Below are 18,854 nucleotides of genomic sequence, written 5' to 3' on the forward strand. Positions count from 1 at the left end.
ATTCCAAACAGGGAGAAAGAGTAATAAGCAAGTATAAAGGAAAGAATCATTCCTGTTCACCAGATAACCCCAACTCTCCATATCAAATCAGTCAATGGAGCTCAAAAATGCCCATCAGCCACACCACCCCAACGAAGTCACCCAAAGTTTCAATGCCTCAATTTTATCATTAATATTTATCTCCTGCACACCAAAATGGTAACATTGGTTATCTTCATATTTTGGCCTCACAGCTGATTCTCATCTTTGTGCTTTTTCTTGTTTTCCAAGTTGTTTTATGAAAATTTGTGTGTGAAAGGGTTTCAAAATTTGTAAGGAGTTTTACAAATACAAATATTACTAATATTGAAAAGAACACCTGCCAAAAAATTCTGCTCTGTTGTTCCACACAGTGCCTGCTTGGTCATTCTTGGTTTAACATTCACACCATTAGAGTCTCAAAAGTTAGACCATGTGAGACAAAGCAGCCTTTCTAGAAGGCAACAGTTAAACTAAATATATTTCTGGGAGTGGTTAGTTCTTTCCAATCAAAGATATGTCTACTTAAAAATGTTACCTAGTTTCTGTCTTCATGGAGCCTTTTCAATTAATGGATCTAATTAAAGATGGTTTAGCTCTTGGAGCCATCAACTTGTACTTGTTATATTTTCCAGTCTCTCAAAGGTGGTCAAAGGAAATGTTAAATAAATTGGTGATAATATAATACTATTTATTAATGTTCAGTGTATTTCCTTTCTCTAGAAAGATATGCAGAACTTTAACAATAATCTAAAGCAATACTTTCTCCCCAAAGGTAATCTATTGGTGAGAAATTCTAGTAACCAGACAAGCTGAGGGAGCCAATGTTCCAAGTCAGTCCCTTGATTTCCATGAAATATGAGAGAGAGAATTGAGTTTGGTCTGTCTTATCTACACATAGGATCAATCCTAATGGCTGGTAGAATAGTGTCTGTACATGATTCTTTAAATTCCTGACAAAATAAATGATCATGCTTGGAGCTGAGGCATTTTCTCCACTGCCCATGCAGCAAAGTCTGTTGGATTCTTAGAACTGTGGGACTTGTATTTGTTTTCACTACCCACTGCTTCCCCATTCTATATTTTATTTAAGTCTTAGTAATCCCCCTAACTTCTAACCTCTAACCTTCCTTCCCCTCCTGCTCATCTGTAATTCTTATGTCCACTGTCCAATCTACCCTTCTTCTCAGGAAAGGTTCTCAAACTGGTTCACACTAAGTAACAGAAACTGAGAGAAGATTGACAAGAGCAAATGAATTTCAGCTGATCCACAGAGCTTTGTCTCTTAATGTTTTCAATTTTGCACATTTCCCTTTGTAACAGAAGCATGACTGATAGACCAGAAAGTGTTACAGAGAATAGAGAATGACCTCTCCTGCCAGGCTAGCTCTCAGCAGCCATTGTGGGGGTGCGGGAGTGCTCCATCACAAAGATCTGGCAGGCAAAATGGGCTTTAACGCTCTCAGTCACAGAATCTCAGAGCCTGGAGCCCCATTATCTTTAACTGCTACATGACAAGGATAAGTACTATTGAGTTGTCTATAATAGGTTTTAAAAAATCAGAGGAAAAACTTTACATGGAAGAACTGCATGGGACTGAAGAGCTACAGAGTTTAGATCACACCGCCTTAGTGTTAATTGTGTAACTCTGGGCATTGGCCTTCCATGGCAGAGGAGATCTAGGTGGTGATGGGTTTCCTGCCTCTCCTGAATTTGTAACAAATAAATGGACCACCAAATCCATTCATGCATAAGGCCTGCCCTACTTTTTAGTTAATTTCTGACATTCCCTTTGCTGAATTAACCTTTTCTATTTAAATGTTGAGTCAAAGTGTTCATTCTTATTGTAGGCAAAAAGCAAATACTGCATGTGATGGCTCTGAAAATTCTCTCCATAACTATACAAATGGAAGGAAATACTGAATTAAACAATAGAATATAATACCCTAGATTGACTAAATAATGGCTTGTTTTGCATTAATGTATTTGTTTTAATGTGTTCTTGGAATCTAATAAGAAGAGAAGGGCAGAAAGTGTCACAGATGATAAACTAAAGTGCAACTAACTAAAGAAAATTGAATTCAGAGGCACAATGCCAGTTGAAAGCAAGGACAGAATGATTGTAATGGTGAAGATATTTGTAAATAGAGTATGCATTCTAAGAAGTCACATAATACAAGAGCAGGTCATCTGCAAATGCAGTTTATGTACATGCTATTGGGACAATCTCAGACAATGCTCCTAGTTGGAATAAATCCCAAGAAACAAGGCAAAGACGAATAGAAAATAATCCATCTGAATTCCCCAAAGATACAGCAAGGCAAGTTGACTTGTTTAGATATTGTATTATTTCAATCACAGTTTTCGATAATTGTTTATAACCTTAAGAAGACTCACAGTAACCTGGTAAGACATAATTTCATATGAGATATAGAGAGTCTAAGATTTTAGAATATCTTAAAATTTTTCATGATTATAAAAATAATATGAACACATGAAAAATTTAAAGCATGAATAAAATTAAAAGCTCTAACCCTGCCGTCTGTAGAGATAGCAATTATTAACAGGTTGGTACCAGTCCTTCCTCACCTTTTCCTATAAATATGTATTAAGTTCATATGTCAATATATAATATATTTAATGACATAAAGCATATACATAAATTATACATAGATAATATATTCAACAATATTGAACAATATTCAACAAGAATGTCTATTATGTCCTAAACATTGTTCTAGGTGTTGGGAATATATCAGTGGAAAAAACAACAACAAAATCTTCACCTTCATAGAGCTTACATTTTAGTGATAGAAGAGAGATGGTAAACAATACAAAGATAAATGAATAAATTATATGTTAGAAGATGGTAAGATGATGGGGAAAAAACAGAGCATGATAAGAGGAGTAAGGAGTACCAAGGGTATCAGGCCTCACTGTCAGGTAACATTTGAACAACGGTCTTAAAGGGGAGAGGATATGAGCCATGCAGATATTGGGGGAAGAGTATTTCAGCTGAGGGAGTAGCCAGTGCAAAGCCCCTGAGGTGGGTGTGTAAGTGGCACGTTGTAGGAACAAAGAGACTAGTGTGGCTTGCATAGTATGAGTAAGGGATGGGGGTGAATGATAGGGTGCCAGATGGTGTTTGGCACTGTAGGTCTCTGAAAGAATTGCAAATTTGGCTTTTACTCCAGTGAAACAAGGAGACGCTGAAGAGTGTGTGGGTAGAGTTGTAATATAACTTAAAATTTAATAGCCTCTGACTATTGTGTTGAGAAAAGAGTATAGAGGGGAAAAGTGAAAGGAGAGGGACAGTTTAACAGGATTTGTACATGAAATACTACAGCGATGATGGTAGCTTGGATGTCGGTGGTAGCAGCTGAGTGGTAAGAAGTGGTCAGATGCTGGATAAATTATGCAATTGGACTTCCTGATGAATTCATGTTCAACATGAGAAAAAGGGAGAATCATGCCTATACTTTTTTTGACATAAGCATCTTGAAGGATCGTGTTGCCTCAATAGAGATATGGAAACAGAGAGAGGAGCAGGCTTGGGGGGCAGGAGACTATAGTCTGTGCTTTAGACATGTTAAGTTTAAAATATCTATTAAAAATATGCATATACTGGCCGGGCGTGGTGGCTTACGCCTGTAATCCCAGCACTTTGGGAAGCCAAGGCGGGTGGATCACGAGGTCAGGAGATTGAAACCATCCTGGCTAACACGGTGAAACCTCATCTCTACGAAAAATACAAAAAAAATTAGCCAGGCGTGGTGGCGGGCGCCTGTAGTCCCAAAGTACTGTGATTACAGGCGTGAGCCACCATGCCCGGCCTATGATAGGCAAAATTCTAACATGGCCTCTAAGAATCCCACCTGCCACCACCCCCAACTCTGGCTTCCTACATATCTTGAATAATCCCTTTCCTCGAGTGTGGACAGGACCTGTGAATATGTTAGGACAGTCACTTCCCTGAGATTGTATAAGCCACTCTGGACATTATGTAAGCTTACATAGTGATCATCCCATCGTCTTTGCCATGTAACGTAACATCACCAGGGAAGTGACTGTCCTAACATATTCACAGGTCCTGTCCACACTCAAGGAAAGGAAAGTCCCAGATACTCGGGAGGCTGAGGCAGGAGAATGGCGTGAACCTGGGAAGTGGAGCTTGCAGTGAGCCAAAGAGAAGTATGTTTAAAATGATGTATAGAAGTGTGTATAGAATAATATATGTGAGTGTATATACATAAACAGTATATGCATATTTTCTTTTTTTTTTTGAGACGGAGTCTTGCTCTGTCACCCAGGCTGGAGTGCAGTGGCATGATCTTGGCTCACCTGTAATCCCAGTTACTCGGGAGGCTGAGGCAACAGAATTGCTTGAACCCAGGAGGCAGAGGTTGCAGTGAGCTGAGAATGTGCCACTGCACTCCAGCCTGGGTGAAAGAGAAAGACTCCATCTCAAATAATAATAATAATAATTGGGTGTTGTTTTCAAGCGCTGAGTTTGTGGTGATCTGTTTTGCTGCAGTGGGAAATCAATATACATAATAATCCTGACAATGTCTTCAGAAACAAACATGGATACCCTGTTCCCATGGAGCAGATGACTGATAAAGCTACAAAACCTAAGAACAGATGACTCATAAACATGAGGGTTTCTTGTACCACCATAAATAAACAATATTATATTGAGTAGGTCTTTCCTGTCTTACATTCTTTCCAGAGACTCTTGTAACAGAATAAACAGTGATTTTCATAAGGTTGCAGAATTTAAAGCTCACAAACTTAGTTCTGGCTCTGTGACATCTTATATAATCTTTTGTCATAACTTTTCCACCCATAAGCCAAAGAGTTTGGCCTTAAAACCACGTATGCTATCAAGCCCAGCAGGTGCCACTTTTGAGAGCCAAGTCAAACAGGCATTCAGAAGGCAAGTAATCACTATGGCTCACCTGCTAAGTCTGCTCTGTTCACCACAAGGAGGGACTCCATTAAATATTTAAGACAATCACTAAGAGAACACCCAGCAGGTAAACAACTATGATTACTTGCCCCATAGCCCTCTCAGCAGGCATCTGACAGCACTTGGGATGGGGTTTACATAACATTAAAGACATCCCTTTGTAGCTTCTATCGAAAGGAAGACCAACAGCTTCAAAACTGAGATTTCAAAATAAAGATCATTCTCTTGCTGCATATCTTTGGGCAGAGTTTCTAAGGACTTCCCTGAATTTTATCAAGATAGGAAAACACAGAAATTAGAAATTAGCTTCCCTTCATACATTAACTGTATACCTAAAGCAAAGCTTGATAGAGTAAATTATCTCTTATTAACAGAAAATAGCCACTGGCATCATGAATTCCCAAACTGGAAAGCTTCCTATGCTAGTCCGAATTGAAGAAGAAACTATCAAATGCACACAAATGGGTGTATTGGGATCAGCACCAGCAGTTATCAGTCTGAAGAATTCACAATATGGTCCATGGGGCAAGTCATTCATAAGCTGCTGCTGAAATATTTCATTCACATAATAGGGAACACCTCCCTATCCCACCAACACTGATCAGGAAAACCCATTTGGGCTTAACATGAACAACAACTAAACCTCTATTGTATTAAGCCACAGAAATTTTGAAGTTTATATATTACTTTAACTGATACAGGGATTGTAAATGTAGTCATCAGGGCTATGTTTGAAATATACAAGTGTAACTGACTTTAGCTATATGTTTTAAGGGTTGGTGGGTTGCATAAGCTTGGACAGTACAGGTATTACAGTAGGTAGCTAGTCAGGCAGGAGCAGGGCAGGAGTGCCCCGTCCCCCCCAACCTCCACAAATGTCAGGTGACCATCAGGTGATGGTCAGGTGGTTGTTAAATTGTCTCTCTAAAATAATAATTGGCCACAGCCAGTGCCAACAAAAGGCAGTCTCCCGATAGATAGAAAAACCCTGAAATTAGTGACCAGTAGTGTGATGGTTAATACTGAGTGTTAACTTGATTGGATTCTAGGATGCAAAGTATTGACCCTGGGTGTGTCTGTGAGGGTGTTGCCAAAGGAGATTAACATTTGAGTCAGTGGGCTGGGAAAGGCAAACCCACCCCTAACCTGGGTAGGCACCATCTAATCAGCTGCCAGCACAGCTAGAATATAAAGCAGGCAAAAAAATGTGAACAAGTCATACTGGCTTAGCCTTTCAGCCTACATCTTTCTCTTGTGCTGGATGCTTCCTGCCCTCGAACATGGGTCTCCAAGTTCTTCAGCTTTGGGACTAGGACTGGCTTCCTTTCTCCTCAACTTACAGCCTATTGTAGGACCTTGTGATCATATGAGTGAATACTTCTTAACACTCAAATACAAATATATATATATGTATCTCCTATTAGTTCTGTCTTTCTAGGCAACCCCGACTAATACAAGTAGCTTCCTGATAAGATCTTGGGAGTTGGGCTAGCAGACTCAAGCATGTGCATTAAGAGGCAAATTGGTAGCGTTTAACTGATATATGATCTTCAAGAAACATTCAGCTGGTAAGGGAAGAATGCCTCCAGTAAGCATGCATACAACTCCAGTAAACACACTGTGCGTGCTCCCCTTCCAAGCGCTAGCAGGCCACTATGTATACAGACAGCACACTCCAAGGGAAGAATCAGAGAGAAGGAATGAGAGATCCTGGAAGTATGTCAATGTATAAAATTCCAAGTCAAAGATCAAACAGCGCACTTGATTTCTTAAGTCACCTGCTTGGCCCTCCAAGTGTAGTTTACTTCCTTTCATTCCTGCTCTAAAGCTTTTTTTAAAAAAACTTTCAATCCTGCTCTAAAACTTGCCATAGTCTCTCCTTCTGCCTAATGCCCCTCAGTCAAATTCTTTCTTCTGAGGAGGCAAGAATTGAGGTTGCTTCAGACCCACATGGATTTGCCACCACTAACACAGCCAGCCCCCACATTTAGTCATCTCCAAAGTGCCTAGGAAACCTGGTCCCTGGATGTCTGGCCACTTTCATCATACTGCTGGCTCCTATAAGGGAGGACCTGGTGACTATATCTGCACAGTTTATAAGGTATTTATGTAGAACTTCACATGTTGCAAACTAAGTGGTATGCCCAAGACTCCTCAGCTCATGAGCAGAGCAGATAGGACAAAAAGGTAGGTATGCTGGCCATGACTTCATGTACCTGTGAGAAGGGAGAAAGGAGGAATGTGGTGACTCTATTGCCTAGGCAGACCCTCAGCAGCTGATGCTCTCCCCAAGAGGATGCTAAAGGAAAGAGCACTGAATCAGGAACCAGAAGGCCCAGAGTGTGCTCTGTGCTCTGCCTTAAGAAAGCTGCATGGCCTTGGCAGATCACTTCAACTCTCCAAGTCTCCATTTCCTCCCCTGTAAGCTAAAAAATATCCAGTATTTCTATTTACTGAAAGTTGATGTATCCACAGTATGAAATCCCAGAATACGGCCAATCCATTTTGGGGTATTCTATCCCAATTTCTGATGTATTGGGGTCAGTAAAAAGAATTCAGTTGCCAGAGTTAGCCACTGAGCTAATGAGAAATTTAGAATAGATATTAGTGATAGAGGCAGGAGGCAGACAAAGGCCTAGACAGAGAAGGCTCTCCAGAGAATTTCCAACCTGCCCCACAAGTGTTCCACCAGATGTTTTGTGCGTATAAGGGAACCTGCACAGGCGGCTTACTTGGGCATGCCCGCAGCAGACTGGAGGCCCACATGCACTGGGGGAATGGTGTGGAGCCACCAGAAATTTGGGCCTAATGCAGAGGTAGAGCTGGCCTCTTCAGCTGGTGTGTAGTGGTGCTGGTATTCAATTTGGGAGGTGGAAACCTGCTTGCAGGACCCCCTGTCTTTGCTGAGAGGTTTCTTCTCACTTAATAAATTCCACCCTCCCACCCTTCAATGTGTCTGCCTAATTCTTCCTGGTCATGAGACAAGAACCCAGATTAGCTGACCTAAGGAGCAAAAAAATTCTGCATCATTTTGGTGGCCTCTATGGGGACTTGTCAGAAGGGTGAGTAAAATGTGGACCCAAACATCTCTCTCACTTTTGTTTCTGGGCTTTTTCACCCTTAGACTTTTTCTGAAGGCAGGGGAAACTGCCCCCTTCCCTGCCCCATCATTCTCAGGCATTGGAAATGTCGGCCTCAGTCCAACCCAGTCTTTTCCATGGATTTTCCTTCATTTTGGGGGGAATGTATTGACACCTATCTTTTCGTTTACAATATTAGGGGCATATCATCCTCACCTCAATGGTCGCAGGCATGTGCACAGGACAGACGGGTGAGCGGTGGCTCCCTGTCCCACTCCCTCCTGTCTAGGGCACATGGCCTGAGCCTGCGGTGGCTAGCTGGCCAGTATTCCCCTGATCAAGGGGTCCAGCTTGGTGGGAGCCCCAGGGAGGAGACAGCAATTAAAGGTTTTTCTCCCTGATGGAGAAACCCATTTGCATAAGAATAAGAGGTTTCTCCCCAAGGAATCTTCCCAGGCCTGCACCTAAGCTTTTTTTCCTTCCTTTTCTCCACCCTGTTAGTAGTTAATGAAGCCTTGCAGATATAGGGAGATTTTCTATGCAAGAGTTTTTTTTTCCTTTTGGAAGGCATCTTGTTAGGCCAGGACCCCAATTCACAAGATACCCTTTTTTTCGTCCCTTGTTTGAGGAGAACCAGCTCCTCAGCTTTACCTCAGCTTTCAGTTTATGATAAGGAGGCGGCATCCAGCTGCTGGCTGCAGTCTGTCAAGGTCTAAGGAACTCAAAGGTAATGACAACAGTGGAGACAGGGCATATGTGGGTGAGTACAGATATTCCCACCTTCTAGGCCCCTCTGTTAACATGGGTGGAAGCTGCGCTGACACTCATGGGTAGCACCCTGTCAAGGTTGCCAGGACTTGAAGATATAAGGACAGAAGAAAGAAAAGAAACACCTCTTCTTTCTTTTCCTCATGTACCCCATATTCACTGGGAAGACAAAGGAATTAGGGACACCTCATCTCCTCTTCCTAGCTGGGTAACCATTCATCTTTAGTCTGTACCTCTCTCAAATGCATCCTGAGGCCTGAGGGCTCCTTTCTTTTTCCTTTTTCCTCTGTCCTCTTTTCACAGAGGGGTAATTGTGTCCCTGTACTACAGGATACTCCCCTTGGATGCATCTCCAACTGGGAAAAGTTAATTTCCCAAACTCGGGAGACTGAGGCAGGAGAATTGTTTGAACCCAGGAGGTGGAGGTTGGAGTGAGCCAAAATCACGCCACTTCACTCAAGCCTGGGCGAGTAAGACTGCATCTCAAAAGAAAGAAAGAAAGAAAAACAATTCAGGAGCAAGATGGTAGTTCTCTGGAGGTTGAGTGTCCTCTGTGGCACCCAAGGAAGCTGGCTTAGAACTGAGCTGAGGGGAAGGGAATCCAGAAGCCTGACATGCCAGCAAAAGGTAAAAGTTTGTTTGTTTTTTTTACCAGTTGGACTTTTGGCCTCTCCCTCCCTGTGCAAACTAGTAAAAGGTATGGTAAGGATCACTGTTTACGTTCTCTGTAAAGTTTTGATTAATGAAAAAGGATTTGTGAGTTTTGTCTTAAGCTGTAGCCAATCTGGTATGCTTTACATGTCTTTCTGTATGGTTCTATCAGAAAGAGGGGTACTTTAGGATAGGATGTGGGTGTAGGACCCCGTAAGTCCACTTTTCAAGTCAGCCCAACAAACTGATTAGTAACAAACTTGGCTGCAGGCCTGTATCTTGTTTACGTCCTTGGGAGCATGACCTGTAACCACGTGGGAATGCTTTTAGTCTCTGACATTTTACAATGGTGGCTCAGGTTCAATCCTGGCTTGAAGAATGAATACTTTCAAGTCAATAGCTGTGTGACTTCTACCATTTGCTGATTCTCTTCCCCTCCACGAACAACTTCTAGCTTCTCTTCTTAAATCTTCCCTTCTCTGAGCTACCCTTAAAGATTCTAGATGTTGTAAAAACTGCTTACCTCCCCTTTGAAAATACTTCATATACTCATAGTTAAGTCATAACCTTAATTGAGGCTTGTTGGTTTCACCTGTGAGGTTACTTTTGGTAAAGTTCGAAAGCCAGAAATATTGGCTGCTTGGCATGGTTAAAGGCAGGTACTAAGGGATTTAAAAGGACTTTCTTAAGCAGTGCTCAGCTTAATTAAAAGTGGATACCTAAGTATGTTTAAAGGACCTTTATGGTTTTTTTCTCTTCTTGAATCTTGTTTTTCTGGAAAAAAGGTTTCTTCTCAGTTGACTGAATTATTTTTCTCCATTTTGTCTTGCCACTCTTAATGCACCCATGAGAGGTCCTAAAATAATTTCTGATGGCCTGCGACTCCTTGGGAAAAACAGAAAAGGCACCACAGATCTCATTTTATGAGAAACCTCTGTTTTCCTCATGGAACCCAGAAATTAGAGGCAGATAGATCCCTCTCAAAATCTGTTTTTGTCTTCCAGCCATATCCGTTTGTTAGGCCCTAGAAAATACGAGCTTTCCTAGCCTTGCTCTTAAAGGGCTCCACCCAGAGGCCAATAATCAAATTAGACTGGCAAATGAAAAATCTTACAACTACTGGATTTTCTTCTGTCTATATAATCATATATGTGTTATGTGTGTTATGTTTATAAAGAAAAGAGCTCTAATTAATTGGTTTGAAGAAAAATAAGCACTTAGATGAATTTTTTTTTAAAGAAAGATAAAAGTTGTAATACTTTTTAGTTCATGCGACTTTAATCTTTGAGATATAAAAACAGTCTTAAAGATTATTGGTAAAATGTAAACGTCATCAAAATGTAAATAGGTGGTCAAAACTATGCAAATCAGGTATTAGGTTTGCTAAATGTTTTAAGGTTGTAAACTGCTTCTTTGGCTTTTGAGAACTGTTCAACTTGCCTGCTTTACAACTTGGTAAGACCTGGGGACATATGGAATTAACCAGATTCTTAACTATGCTGGAAGGAGTCAAACTTTATTGGCACCTAGTACGTAATTAAAACAACTTACCAGATTTTACATTAACGTTAAAAACTGCTAAGAGTTACCATTATACATGTAATTGAGACTACTGAAAATGAATTTACATGCAAGGTGTGTAAGAAATGGTGTGTAAAATATGTTTTTAGTAAAAGATTTTAATAATGTGTGGAAATGTAAATTTTTACCTAGGGTTAAAGGATTGTTTTGAATTAGATGAGATAAAGCTTAAGGTTTAAACAAGTTGTGGAAAGATTGTAAAAAATTAATCTTGCAAAAGGAATTCTGTGCATGAACAGACTGACTAAATTCAAAAGAGTACTATACAGTTATTTCTGTAAATTGTGCATTGAAATAAAAGCACACCAACATTCTCTTAAGTCACCAATATGCTCTTTAGCAAAATTTGTAAAGGGTTATAAAAAGTTCATAGGAATCTTACCTCATGGTCAAACTGGTTAAGATTGGATAGAATTGTCTGTAAGATTTAATTAGAAAACTGAGTTGACATTAATAGTAGACTAATGCAAGGGTAAAATTTGGCTTTCTTTCCCTTGAGTAAGATTTCCATATAATAGTAAAGGATAATGAAAGTTTTTTTACCTTAAAATTTTTTTTGAGTCATCATTTTGGCTAAATAAATAGCTTATGGTAATCTGGAATTGTATTTCTTAATATCAAGTGTTCTAAATCTCAAACATATTTAACAGGCAAAAATCAAACTGCAGTTCCTGACCCCTAGCTTTTGGATGTTACAGAGGGCCACTGAAACATCTGAAAGAGAGGTAAACAGGATTATTCGACATGTTTAGGTACATGGGATTGCCAAAATGATGCTTAATTTTCTTCAGGTTATATTTCAGTGAATAACATTAATATATCTTCCAAAATTGTATAGGATTTCTAAAATTCTAATGTCTGAGTATATGCTATCAATCATAATTAAGGTTATTATATTAAATTACTGTAAACCACAGAGATAACCAAATTTCTTTGTCAATCGTGTTTTTAACTGTAACTACTCTGGATATTTTGCTGTTCACAGACGATTGTTTTCTTGTTTTGATCCTCTTCAAAAGATGGTTTATAGTCAGCTGTAGAACTTTCACAGGTGATCTCAAATGCAGGTTTCTGTTAACGTTGTAGACCATGACATTGGAATAAAGGAAAAATGTACAGGATTCATGAAGAGCTGAAGTGTTCATGAATATCAAGCAGAACAAGAGTTAATTGAATGGAGTGAACTAATAGAAAAACTAAGTAATCTTTTTTAACTTTTGCTTAAAACATTGTTCATCCTTGTTTTCCAGAGTCAAGGAAACTTTTGTTTTGAGCTATTTACAGTCTTTAATAATTGAATAAGGTATACTCTTGTAGACAAAAGTTGGAGCATATTTGTTTCTCTCTGCTAGGTTCCTCTAGAGTTTGAAAACTATTTGTGAGTATTATTCTTTTTTTTTTTTTCTTTGAGACAGAGTCTCGCTCTGTTGCCAAGGCTGGAGTGCAATGGCCGGGTCTCGGCTCACTGCAAGTTCCACCTCCCAGGTTTACACCATTCTCCTGCCTCAGCCTCCTGAGTAGCTGGGACTACAGGCACCCGCCACCTCGCCCGGCTAGTTTTTTTGTATTTTTTTAGTAGAGACGGGGTTTCACCGTGTTAGCCAGGATGGTCTCGATCTCCTGACCTCGTGATCCGCCCGTCTTGGCCTCCCAAAGTGCTGGGATTACAGGCTTGAGCCACTGCGCCCGGCCGAGTATTCTTAACTCATGACAATATAGCTATTTACGTCAGTGCAATAAGAATCTATGTTCTTTTGCAATAGGATGCAATTGGAGAAACTGTTTTATCAAGCCTTGTTTTATCAAGTCTTTGACTGGAATGGCATGCTGTCCTTTAGGGAATCAAGCTTGCCTTGCAGAGCCAATAAAAGACCCTTGGGAAAACTGTCCTCATACCTTGTCTACACAGTCCCTGTACAGGGTTTCTAACCTGTGGTGAGTAAAGAACGTCACTTTCTAACAGGCACAGGTATCCCATATTCTTGGGACTTAAGAAGACAGGAATTTACCTAACTCATAGATATTTGAGGATACAAACCTATGGCTGGGCTGGGCTTTAAAAGGTCTTATCTGAGATTCTGTGGAACAGAGTTCCATCAATACCAATTTAAAAGGCCTATGTGAAAGTAATTATTCTTGCTGCATTTTATGCAAATAATCAGGCCAAATATAAGACTAACGTTTATTGTGCAAACAACTCAGTCCTATCATGATTTGTTTTTAACAAAAATGAGGGCTGAAGAGAGAAAAATTATGTTCCAGAACTTATCATACATTTGTCATTATATTCTAGTCTCATTAGTTGTTTTTAAGTTGTTGTCTGCATTTTAGATTCACCCTGCTTATTCCTGTGAACCAACCAGTGATCTCTGGCTGCAGCTCAGAAGAAACAAAAGGGATGGGTAATGTAAAAATCTGGATCAATATTCTAGTTCTGGGCAGTTATCCCACAAATCCTGCCAGGTGGTGGGAGTAAATAGGGTGCCCATAACCCGGAGGTTTCCTTTTTTGGGGAAATAACACCAAGAAAGTTAATCAAAGCCAAGCCCCATGCCCTCAAATCCTAGCAGGCATAAGTATAGCCACTAGTTATCTCGGCATGCCAGCAGCCTTGGGATTTTTGAGCTCTCCTTACCCCCCACTTTTGTTTCATTTTGATACATCTTCTAATAACCAAGTTTTTCTCTTCTCCCCTTTAGGTCGTCAAACTCCAAACGGTCATGCAACCAGAACCTCAGACAATGGCTCCCTTTTACTAGGGACCCGTAAATAGGCCTCTGAGGGAGATCTGACTGCCATCTTCCCAAAATAGTGCCCCTTGTCAGCAGGAAGCAGTTAAGATCTGTCTTTGTCCGTATTCTAATGGCAGTTAGATGTACCTCTTTGGAGAAGGAATGATAGAGGCAAGAGGCAGACAGAGAAGGGTCCCTGGAGAATCTTTGACCTGCCCCACAACTGTTTACGCCAGTTGTTTTGCACAGATAAGGGAACCTGCACAGGGTGCTTGCCTGCATGCCTGCAATGGACTGGAGGCCCACATGCTCTGGGGAAATGGGGTGGAGTCACCAGGAATTAACACCTTATGCAAGGAGGACCCCGGCCTCTTCAACTCATGTGTAGTGGTCCCGGTATTCAATTTGTGAGGTGGAAACCTGCTTGCAGGACCCCCCTCTCTCTGCTGAGAGCTTTATTTTTGCTTAATAAATTCTGTCCTCCTCACCTTTCAATGTGTCTATGTGCCTAATTCTTTCTGGTCATGAGACAAGAACCCAGATTAGCTGAGCTAAGGAACAAAAAAAGAAAAAAAAAATGCTGCATCATTAGTGCTCTGAATAATTGTGTTTCTGGCAAATTTAAATCCATTAGGTACACTTAAGTTGAGAAAATTTGTTGGAAATATAGGAAATGCTCTGAAAAGGATTCCCCATGCTACCTCTTTGCAAATTATCTTTCTTGTTAACCAACCTGAAACTATTCAGAGAAGTCAGTGCAGAGAACAAAAAAGCAAGCACTTTTCTCAGTGGAGATAATAATCATCAATTAATCCTGGATTTAAAAAAGTTTTTAATATTATACCACTGACAAATAACTATTCAACTGGGGAAAAATATGGACCCATGTACCAGACTCAACAAGAAAGGACTCAGACCTTTGCAGGAAGGCAACACAATTCTAAAAGGTGCTCTCTGTCTCTAGGATGATTCTAGAATCATTTTTAAGGGTGGTAAAACCACCTTTGCAAAAATTATAACAGTGAGAGAAAATTATGGCAGTGAAGGAGGTCTGATCTGGCCAACCTCAATCTTGCCTTTGTCCTTCAAGCTGCCCTTAATTATTTCTGGGCTTTGCCAGGCTAACTTTGGGAGACATTTAGTTGATAGTAAATAATAATAGCTCTTCTCTCTCCAAAGCTCAATCATCTTTGTAAAGTTAATGAGAGGGCACCAGGCTAGAAGGAAAGAGAAGACTGAATTCTGCTAAGGTGTAGACATAAATGATTACCAGCCATTATTCTGGAGGTCACAAGATATGCAACTTCTCCAATTATTCTCGCAGATAACATCACTATTGTAGAACCTAAGATTAGCCTTTTGAGATGTCTTTTCAGGTTTTTTGCGCATCTGAGGAGACCAAAGTCTCCATGGGGACCCATCAACTGCTCCTGTGGCCCTATCCAGAAGCAACTTAGCACACATGAGGACCATTTCCCACCCACCTGTGATTACACCCCCAATCAGTCAAGCACCCACTGCCTAGCTACCCCCACCCCTTCACACAAACTATTTTTGAAAAACTCTAGCCCCCACATTCTCGGGGAGATTGATTTGAGTAATAACTCCATTTCCCACATGGTGTGACTGGCCTCATGTCTATTAAACTCTTTCTTTAATGCAATGCCATGGTCTTGTTTTATCTGTGCAGATGGTTACAACGGGGTGAAAGTATGAAGCAATTTCATTTTGTCATGATTTTTTTTTTTTATCTTGAGGGAAATACTTGACACACTAATGAAAAAATATTACCTGAAATGGTTGTCTTTATCTTATGATCTATACCACCTTACATCAGGCATTGTGGGGAAAAGGTTCAGGTCTCTTAGCCTCTTGGGAGAGCCCTGTGACTCAGTCTTGAGTCTGTTTCATTTATTATTAATAAACAGTTGCCACCTGTCCCTGAGGTAAAATATAATTGAGGAGAGAGGAAGCATAAGCAGATAAATAGTTTTGCTTGACCTAGTGTGATACATAAGACACACGTACATACACACAACATACATACACAACATATACACACACATTTATAGGACATATCTACTAAATGTCTGTATTTAGACAGAACACAGTCTCTCTCTTCTTTCTTTCTTTTCTTTCTTTCTTTTCTTTCTCTTTCACTGTCTCTCTTCCATCCCCAACCTCTCTATCACCTTTATGTGCATTAATTCCTTTCCAGTTTTTTCTCTCAGAATGAGAAGAGAAATGTAAACTACCTTTGAATTTCAGTACCATGCAAAGAAAACATGTAAAAATCAGCATACAACGCATCTTCAGATTCGCAATTAAAATTTAGTATTTGCTGCCACACAGATTGAAAGCGTTTGGGTGAGGGACTAACAAATAATGATGGTTTAAGTTCATGCTTTATTTTATCATAGAGAAGAAAGTGATTTCATGAAAGAGTCACTGCTTAACCTACCACAGTTTACTGTCTTCAGACATCATTGCTTCTAACCACTAGATAGGGACATGAAATTTTTATGCCCAATCCCACAGAAATAACTGTTGTCTTTTTGCCTTTGGAGACTCCACATTGTTCTTCTTATGGATCAGCAGAACAGACTGCCTTATTAGACTAGACTATGAGCATGGAGGAAAATGTAATATGGCTGTATCACTAATCAGAAAAGGATATGGTAAAAATCTGCCTGTAGTAAAATGATATGGTATATTCAAACTCACTATATTGTAATAGCAAGAAGTATGATTGAGATATTAATTGTGCTTACTCAATGTGGTATTTTTGATAAGAAAAAAAGAGCAATGATTGGACCAGAATTTTTTATTCCCTGGTAAAGGAAAAGATGCTTGTAGTTTATGATCCAGCATGTCATTCTCCTAGATATGAATTCTAGGAAAACTGTTATACTTGAGCACTTAGAGAATGTCCTTGCAATTATATATGTGACAGTAACTCACTGAATCCAAACATTCAGTCACACTATAGTGGATAAACAAAGTGAGGCTTATTCATACAGTAGAATACTTGAAATAAATGAATACATTACATGTTTACATAACCCAGTAACGATGTTGAGAGGAAAAAAGAAGTAAGCCACAGACTAATACATATAGTATTTTTCAATTTATGCAATGTTCAGAGACATGAAAAATATAACAATATATTTGGTGGGGATTCAAACGTGTAATGAAACGATATAGAAAAACAAAGAACTGGTGAGTTGAAATTCAAGGAAGACAAAAACACAGCACAAGGCAAAAGTACATAAAATCAGTCCTAACCCAACCACAATGGAAAAGTATATAAATGTTGACATCTGTAAATCACTTTCAGTGTGCCAGTCATATAACCAAGTTAGTAGCGTTCTACCTTACCAGAGGAGAACTGAAGGACTTTGAACTGTGAACTTTCCTAAGGAAGGTAACTCGAATTTCAGATTTAATGTATAAAAACTGAGGAGAACTAGAGGGTAGTCAGTGTTAGGATAGCCAAGGGAGCAGCTGGAAAGGCGCCCCACCCAGACTAGGAGTTCATGTAAGGATTTAGGAGCCTCTAACCTCAAGAAGGAATAGAGAATACATGGAAAATGTAGCCTGGGGAAGAGAGTGCTAGGCAGCTACAGGTAGGTGGTAAGTTTGGGAATATAAGATTTTCCTGCAGAGATCTGCAAAGATGATCTGACTGAAGTTATAAATTAGACTTGGACCCCAGCCCCCCTGCCATCACCATGTCCTGGCCACAGACAATGGAGATAGCACAGGGCAGGATTTAGAGTATCGGCTGTGGAGTTTGAGTGGTAGTAGAACTGAATCCTTGTCTGCCTCCAGAGCCATAGAGCAGCTCTCAATTTCTGTAAAATGGGAATGATGACATCTACTTCTCAGGGTTGATGGTTAACTGTTCAGTTGTTATCATTACTAACCTATCCCCTGCTTTGTAGCCAGTGTGATCATTCTAAAATACAACTCTTGCTTCTCCCCCATTTAAAACTCAGTGGTTTCCCATTGCACAGAACAAATACTCCAACTTCTTAACATGCCTTTCAAAGTCTTTTGGTGATCTGATCCCTGCTTCCCTCTCCAGTTTCATGCATCATGGCCCTTCAGCCACATTAGACCATCTCACTTCCCCAACACCCCATGTCTGCTCAGCTTTGCCTGGAACACATGTCTCCTCACCCTTCCTCACCAAAAAAATGCTACTCTTCAGAGCTCAGCTGGGCAATCTTCAATAGGAAGCCTTGCATTTAATCAATATGTATATATGAGTATATATATAGAGAGAGTACACATATGTACATAGAGACATTATCAGTACATGTGAATTTATCTGTATGATACTCTACCTTAGAATGTAAACTTCAAAATTGTTTTAATATATTCTGTATATCAACACAGTGTGCTTAATTATTATTAAACAATAACACCAACTTACTGTTTCTTGGAAGCAATTTTTATAAATACGGTACTTGTTTTAAGGTCTATTGGGAAATAACTTTGTTATATACACTTCTTTAGTAAGTAGTTCATAGTTTAATACAAAATATACCCAATCATAAAACAGCATCAGACTAAGGATAACCGTCTTGCTATAAATCAGGGTAGACTCTAAGTTTTTCTAACTTAGAGTCAACAGTAGGCAATGCTAAAAATAAGATCACAGGGGAAGGATGCAAAATAATTACCAGTAAACTCAGGAATTGCTGTCGATCTGTATAATGTTCCTTTTTGTGTTTCAACTGTTTTCAACAGTGTGACAACCGAACCTTAGGATTGCAGCCAGAGGGGCTCCTCTTACCTCTGCATCAAAGCGCGGATCCTGGTAGGCATCACTGATGTTCACTGGGAGGCCTGTTGAAGCAACCAGCTCAGCAATGCTATTATTTATTAGCCAGTCGGAGTACGATGATTTCTCCATGCTTTCTTTGAAACTATCAGAGCACCAAGGTAGGCAGGAAGAAAAGAGAGAAACATAAGTTTTCTTGAAAGCAAACACTATAAATTACACTAATATCAGGATAATCTGTCCTTATTAAGAAGCAGTAAGTGACA

At 39.9% G+C, this 18,854-nt stretch overlaps 1 protein-coding gene across 10 annotated transcripts in view; it reads right to left on the reverse strand.

The window, feature by feature from the left end:
* Nucleotides 1–18,854, reverse strand: part of LOC105483169 (phosphodiesterase 11A) — a 510,053-nt gene that overhangs the window by 203,363 nt on the left and 287,836 nt on the right. For all 10 annotated transcript variants that reach the window (XM_071072993.1, XM_071072992.1, XM_071072988.1 and 7 more), the window contains one exon: nucleotides 18,601–18,733. In XM_071072993.1, the coding sequence (XP_070929094.1) occupies nucleotides 18,601–18,733 (133 nt within the window). The remainder of the gene's footprint in view (nucleotides 1–18,600; nucleotides 18,734–18,854) is intronic.

The sequence above is a fragment of the Macaca nemestrina genome, chromosome 11 (genome assembly GCF_043159975.1).
Source record: "Macaca nemestrina isolate mMacNem1 chromosome 11, mMacNem.hap1, whole genome shotgun sequence".
Taxonomy (NCBI): domain Eukaryota; kingdom Metazoa; phylum Chordata; class Mammalia; order Primates; family Cercopithecidae; genus Macaca; species Macaca nemestrina.